Below are 7,425 nucleotides of genomic sequence, written 5' to 3' on the forward strand. Positions count from 1 at the left end.
AGGGAGGACCCCGACCTGCTCTCCAAGAGTGAGTTCTCCAAGAGCGTGGGGGTGGGCACCCAAGCCGTGCCACCCATCGAGCTCAACATCCTCAGTGATGCAACACACAACAACCTGGACCGAGCCACACCGGAGCAGCGCAAACCCACCGGCACCCCTGAATTTGTCACCTTCAACTCAGCCAATGCCCCAAAGCACCGAGGCACCATTGTGTGCAGCGTGGCACCCAACCTGCCCCCCGCTGCACCCCCCTCCAACTCTGACAACGAGTCCTTCATCAAGTGCACCTGGGCCAGGGAGGAGATGGGTCAGTAGCCACAGATTTTTCTTGCTCTTACACATCCCTCTTGCCCTTGTGAAGTGAATCTAAGGTTTGCAAACATGAGGGACCAAAGGTGTTGGTGAAAGCCAAGCAAGGCATGAGCAAATGCTGCCCAAGCCCTGCTATAGGTCCTTTATTGGCGTTTTGCTCCTGGTTCACCAGTACATCCCAGTTTTCAGCTTTAACCTGCTCAGTCTCATACACAATCAGCAGGGAAATCATTAATGCATAGCCTGGATTCCCACACATCGTGACTCAAAGACCCTATGAAGGAGAATAACGAAGCTAAGGGGCAAAATTAAAGATTCTAAAAGTCAGTATGGGTTTTAGGGGAGGTATTTGCATCAATAGTCCTCACACCCTCAGGGAAACACCTTGCATGGCTCTAGACAGCAAGGTTACTGCTTTCTCTCCACGCTGGAGTTCATCACCAAAGTACACTGTTAGAAGAGAGTTCACAAGATTAACTACAAGGGAAGGGAGAGATCCAGTGGATCGCTTGCTCTGCCCTCATCCCTTCATCATGCAAGATTCTTGCATCCAAATGGCGTGATGAAGTCTGTCTTTTGGGTGCTAAAGTAGCAGGGGTCTGAAGGCTGTTGGAACCCTGCCAGGGCTGTTCTCAGGTCCCCTCAATTCCCAAAGCAGCAGCTACAACTCCCATGTCCCCACATCTCCTGTAGGCTTAGGATCTACAGAAGGAATTAGTGGGAGGGCAAGAGAGGGAAAACAACAGTGTGAACTGCAGCTAACACAACTCTCTTTTATTCCAGTCTACCCAGCAGAAACAACTTACTGGCCACCCAGGTACCTGTCATCAGATGTCCAGGAATATTCCCACTACGAGATCATTCAAGGCCCTCCTGCACCCTCCTCCCACCCTCCTCTCCCCCCGCCACCCCCTCCACCAGCAGACACGGAGCCAGTCGCTCTTTACGGAGGCTTTCCCTTCCCACTGGACCAGAGCAACAAGCGGGCACCCATCCCACCCCGCTACAGCAACCAGAACCTGGAGGACTTCTTGCCTCTTGGCCCCGTGGACATGGGAGCCTCCCAGTGCCAGAACGAATACACAGCCATCAGCTACTACCCAGCCCAACTGGTGCAGGGCGAGGGTGTCCCCCCGGCTACAAGCGGGTAAGCATGCGTCTGAGCGTGGCCCAGCCCTCCTACGCAGACTGTGAGGTGGGCCACCAGCCCAGCATCCGAGCCCAGCCCCTTCCACCCCCCAACTACGAGGGCTCTGACATGGTGGAGAGTGACTACGGGAGCTGCGAGGAGGTGATGTTTTAATGAGGAACTCGTTCTCGAGATGAGAAGCGCATCTCCACACAGAACAGTGTGCAGGGGGGCTGGCACGTGCCACCCAAGGGAGGCTTACATGTCCCCTCCCCAGCTTGTGGCATCTTCCCCCGCACGGTTGGGTTGTAATTTGCTGGATCTTTCCCCTCACTGCCCTCCACGGTGCTTCTGCTGCAAACAGAGGGGAAATGGTCCAGCCTGGGACACGGAGGATGCTTCTGGGATGCCAATGACTCACCCACCTCCTTGCCAAGGGGACTTCCTCTGACACCGCGCAGGACCGCAGCGTGCCACCTCCTCCCACCCCAGGCTCCCTGGCCACAGGGATGAGGAGGAGGATGAAGAAGAGGACAAGCACTGCAGGCATGGCAGCAGTCATGGTGGAGAAAGTGCAAAAGGACTAGTGATGTACAGCCCAGGAGTGCCCCTGGTGGGACAGCAGAAGCTCCCTGCCCTCAGCTCTGGCTCTGAGGGCTTGCGTTGAGCCAACAGTTTGCCCAGTGGAATGGACCAGCTCATGCAAACCCTCTTCCACATCTGCTCCCTGATGTAGGAAGAGAGATGAGGGAACAGAGCTGGTCCCATCAGCATGTCCCTCACTTGGCCAACAGAAGTCCAAGAAAAAAAAAAAAAGTTCATTTCTGTAGAAATACCAAGCGACAAGATTTGTTGCACCAGGAACCACCCACAGACTCAAACGATCGCAGCTGGTGGCAAAGCAAGACCCCTGCCCAGTCAGGCTGGCTCGAGGGAGTATGGGAGACCCTGCTCAAGGACACGACCACAGACGTGTCCCCATGGCTGTCATAGTCCCCACGCTGAACACAGTGGTACATGGTCCTGCCACCCAGCTGGGGCTCCCTGGTGTATCCCAGAAAGACTGGCCAGCACCAAGTGGCATGTCCTGCTCGAGATGGGGCACCAAGGCTGCTGAGCGTGGGTTTGCCTGTATGTCCTTGTGCTTGGAAATGTATTGTTTCTTCGTGAGAGGTTTTCTTTGGTTGGTTGTTTGATGTAACATTTTTGTTGTTGATTTTTGGAAAGTATTAAAAGAGTTTGGATTTTTTTACTATGATTATTTCCTTCAATAACTCAGGAATTCCCTTCTAAATAGGACATGCTTGCCTAGCACCAGCCAAGTGCAATCCAGGGAATAACAGCTTATTTTGGACACCAGCACCCCCAGCTTCTTGAGCCTTCAGAGAAACACCAAGACAGCATGTTCAACACACCTTTGAGGAACCTATAAGGGCCACAGGAAGGACGCGGGAAGGCACGAGCCTGCCATAGCTGTTAGCTCAGGAGGAAAGGGGTTGAAAGGACCTGAATCCAAGCCCTGCCTTGATTCCCGTCCCCAACCACACACACTTGGGAAAACAGAAATTCTTCTCATTTCCAAAAGTAAAGCCACAGCCCTTAAGGAGATAATTATCACCCAGTTAACCTGGAAAATAGGTTGAGTCACACCTGACTCAAGCATATCTGCAGAGAGGTCCCCAAACCCCTGGCACAGGCTCTGTGGGACACAGCAGCCAGCCCCAGCACCTGTAGACCAGCTCCCCTGCCCGAGCACCCTCTGGGCATCAGGGCTGCTCCCCACTCCTCCAGCACCCACCAGCCACCCCACAGCTCTCCCTTTTTTACCTCTCAAAACTCTGATGCACTTTGACAATTTCTTTTTCCATCAAAAACCCCCGGCTCGTCACCGCTGTCACTCTCACCTGCACACCAGGCAGCCTCCTCTGGAAGGGCTCTCCATCAACTGGAGAGCACAATCCATCCCAGAATTTCCCCAGCAACAGCTGATGACATCACTAAAGCTCAGTGATGCTTTGAGTGGCAGTGATGTCATTAGCTATCACCATGGAGATGGCAGAGGAGCAGTGCCTCCAGGGCCAACAACATCTGCAAGGGCTCTCACCTGCACACCAGGCAGCCTCCTCTGGAAGGGCTCTCCATCAACTGGAGAGCACAATCCATCCCAGAATTTCCCCAGCAACAGCTGATGACATCACTAAAGCTCAGTGATGCTTTGAGTGGCAGTGATGTCATTAGCTATCACCATGGAGATGGCAGAGGAGCAGTGCCTCCAGGGCCAACAACATCTGCAAGGGACAAAGTGCTGCATGGGCCAAGTGACCCCAACAGTGACCAAAAAGGAGGGACTGTCCCAGCCCAGGGCAGTGCCTCAGTGTCCGCTGCTGAAGGGAGAAGCAGGACCACAGCTCTGCAACCCCACAAAGGGTGGAAACCCACCAGTACAGGGCACAGCACACTGCTCCAAACCCCCAGTCTGACCACACCACCCTTGTGCTGTCCAAGCACCTCAAGCTGCAAATTCTGCCACCAGCTCCATTTCCCAAGACAAGGACTCACCCCACACCCCAAAACACCCCAGGGACACCACAGCATCCTACCTGCTGACTTGAGGGGGGGCTCATCATGCAGAGAGGCTGCAAAGGGAAGAGCAGGAAAATCTCCAGAACTTCCTTCCTGCCTGACCTGCCAGCTGCAGGACGAGCATCACCTGGCATGGGCAGACCTCCCACCACAGCTGGGGTTAATCCCAAATTAAAGCCAAGGGAGGGCTGCACTTGTGCAGGTCCCGAGCTCAGCTTTGCCCTGCCACGATGGGCTTGTGAGCTTTGCAGATCCCTACGGTTATTTTTAATAAAACTAAACACAGACACATTTAGAGACACACGAGAGCTTTGAAGACGTGGCTGAAGATGTTTTCCAGCAACTCCTGCCCAACAAGCAATTAAGCCATTGCACTGAGTTAACGAATGCAGACACATCCTCCTGTCTGCTGACAGGACATTGTGAAGGTCACCATAGTAGGTAGAAGTAGGTCACCATCCTTGGTCTTGCTGTGGGAGCAGCATTTTCTTACAGCCAAAGGAGAAGATGGGATTCACCTGCTCTGCCCCTGTTTTCTGCTCATAAACCCCAGTTTGTGCCTTAGTTCTCTGGCACTTTCAGCAGAGCAGGATGGCATGAGCCTTGTTATAAGTGATATCACAGCAGGGACCCACCACTGCTGCTGGCTCAGGGTCTGGGCAGGTTTCTGAGGGGTGGCCAGGCTGTCATCCCACCAGCTTCCCAGCCTGGCTCCAAGTGCCACAGTTTCTCAGCAACATGCACAGCTTTTTCCCATGAGGCAAACCCAAACTACTCTTTCCAGCATCAGAAGCAGCTCAAATAACAGCAGCAATATTTTCCTTTAGACTTTTTAACTCCCCAGGGTCACTTTGACTGGCAGCCACAGGGCAGGGGAGGCCAAGGGCAATGGACACCTAAGTGTCCACCTTGCTAAGTGACAGCTGGGAAGGGGCAGCCTCAGCAAAACCATCTCATGGAACAGATGCAGCCCTGAAGTGCTCAACCCTTAGAAGAAAAGATGGTTGTGGATCCATCCATGGTGACTGTCCACAGCTGGAAATACCCCAACCATCAGGAGCTGCCTGTGCTCAGCTACACCTCCTGCCCTGAGGTTCAGTTGGCCTTGGATCCCTTTTCAAGGACCACAATCCCCATCAATCTACATACTTTAAGGAGATTTTTCTATCACAGCTTCAAGAAATGTACTTTTTTGAGCACTCTTTTCCCAAACAGCCCCACTAATGACACACCACAATGATATGAATTATTCAGCAGCGTGAGGATAAGCCAAGCTGCAGTGATGCTGGCGTGGTGCCCGGCTGTCTTTGAGCGTGGGCTGGCTTTTGCTTGCTGTCTGGGGTAGATCAGCAGCAGCTCAGCCTCCACAGTGCTGCTGCCATTGGCACATGCCAGGCTCTTTTTTTAGCTGCAGCCCCACTTTTGGCAGAAACCAGGCTGCTGGGTCCCAAGGCATAGCCAAGAAGCCAAGGTACAGTTTTGGTAGGGCAGAGAGGACAGCCAAGCCTAGCAAACCCATAAAAGCTCTGCTCACAACCTACTTGCACAAATGCATTCAGAAGAAAAATTCTCATTTTCAGAGCAGCAAAGCTGAAATGCTTTTATTCAAAACCCTCAGCAGAGAGGGGGGGAGGCTTGTACATTGCTGCAGAGGTGGGAAAAGCAGAGGGTCTGACCCCAGCTGCTGGCTGGACTTCAGGTCATCTGCTCTCCCATGGAGAAAAAAAGAAGAAAAAAGAAGGTAAGATTAAAAAAAAAGCAACAAACAAACAAAAAACCCCAAAGAGATTAGTCCTAAAAGTTGTAGCATGATTAATGCCACACCACTGCCCCATCCAGCCCAGCACAGCAGGGCCCCCCCTTGGAGACCCCCAGACCTGCTCCACGCCTGGCCTGGGCCCTGTCAGGGAGTTTGAACACCTGCCTCATGGAAGAGAAATCCCCATCTCACACCCCAGAGCCTTTTCACATAAAAAATAGATCATATTTATTGATTACAGTAAGATACATGATTTGGGTGCAGCACCAGCTCTTCCACCGGGCAGCTGCACACGGACAATATCCATAGGCACGAGACATGTACATTAATCATTTCTATATTTACACAGACAATTTTCTTGGTTAAAGAGCAGCCTACGATACACAAGTGTCAAGTTTTCGTGTCCATCGGGTCCTGTGTCAGGTCCTCCTGGCTCAGCAGAGCCCCTCATGCCACATGTCCCACCGGCACGTCTGGCCCCATCTCCAAACACCCCCTGCTCACCCCGATAAAAGTAAAGAACTGCACAAAAACATTTAATGCCGCTGTGATATCCCACTCTCCTTGGAAATGAGGTCTTCATCGCTGATTGCAAAGTGAGTTTGGATGCTAGGAGCCCCACCAGCAAACCCACTGATGCCCAGTGCCACATTGGGGACATGCCCTGGCACACAGCTGTCCCCTGAAACACAGCCAGCCTTCTCATGGGGAAGAGCTGGGGACCAAGGGTGACATTTCTGCACTCAAACACAACCCCCAAGGGCCAGGCCAGGGTCAGGACACAGCAATGGATGTGAATATTGCACTTTTCCCATCTGTGGCATGACCAGGAGCCCCTCCCAGCCAGCTGCCCCTCACAGACCTGGGTGTTTGCTCTCTACCCCCACGGTGTCCTCCAGATGGAGGATTTGACTTAAAGCTTTGCTCTGCCCATAACCAAGTGATGCCAGAGCATGAAACCTTCACCAGCACAGACTTGGAGGAGACAAGGTGAGCCCTGAGAGACATAGCAAGCAGACGAGGGAAAGGAGCAGCGACGTGACACAGACCCACCCCACACCTGGCCGTGGGTCCACCTACCACCATGGGGCACCCAAAGCAGAGACAGCAAAGGGGACACAGTGCAAGACACTGAAACACCACACACGGAGGAGGGAGGCTGCAGGGACACTGCTCTGCACAGCCTTCTCCGCCCAGAAGTGGGTCAAACACTGAAAATAACCCCAAGCCTCATTCATTCTCTGTCGAAGAAGGGAGGACAGGCCACCAGCACTATATTGACACTATATTTACTCTAGAGCACTGGAACAGGCTGCCCAGAGAGGTTGTGGAGTCTCCTTCTCTGGAGATATCAAAAACCCACCTGGATGGGATCCTGTGTACCTGCTTTGGCAGTGGGGTTGGACCAGATGATCTCCAGAGGTCCCTTCCAACCCTGACTCTTCTGTGACTATCCCAGCACCACCAGCAGCCTTTGCCCACCCCCAGGCAGACATGGCTGTGGTGGGATGTGGGATAACAGCTCTCTGAAGGAAGCCACCGTGCTGCTAGTGTTTCGAGATGCTGTGTTATCAGGGAGGAGTTTGGCCCAGACAGGGGGTTGCGGAGGGGTGGCTGAGCCCAAACCTTCTCACACTGCTAG

General features: G+C 53.1%; 1 protein-coding gene across 1 annotated transcript in view; it reads left to right on the plus strand.

Moving 5' to 3' along the window:
- The window catches only part of FAT2 (FAT atypical cadherin 2), a 58,260-nt gene extending 56,645 nt beyond the window's left edge, over window positions 1-1,615 (plus strand). Inside the window, 3 exon segments of the mRNA XM_029084727.1 lie at window positions 3-307; window positions 1,096-1,443; window positions 1,446-1,615. Coding sequence (XP_028940560.1) covers window positions 3-307; window positions 1,096-1,443; window positions 1,446-1,615 — 823 coding nt within the window.
- Window positions 1,616-7,425: the final 5,810 nt, after the last annotated feature.

Source organism: Antrostomus carolinensis, unplaced genomic scaffold (assembly GCF_000700745.2).
Source record: "Antrostomus carolinensis isolate BGI_N321 unplaced genomic scaffold, ASM70074v2 scaffold32404, whole genome shotgun sequence".
Taxonomy (NCBI): domain Eukaryota; kingdom Metazoa; phylum Chordata; class Aves; order Caprimulgiformes; family Caprimulgidae; genus Antrostomus; species Antrostomus carolinensis.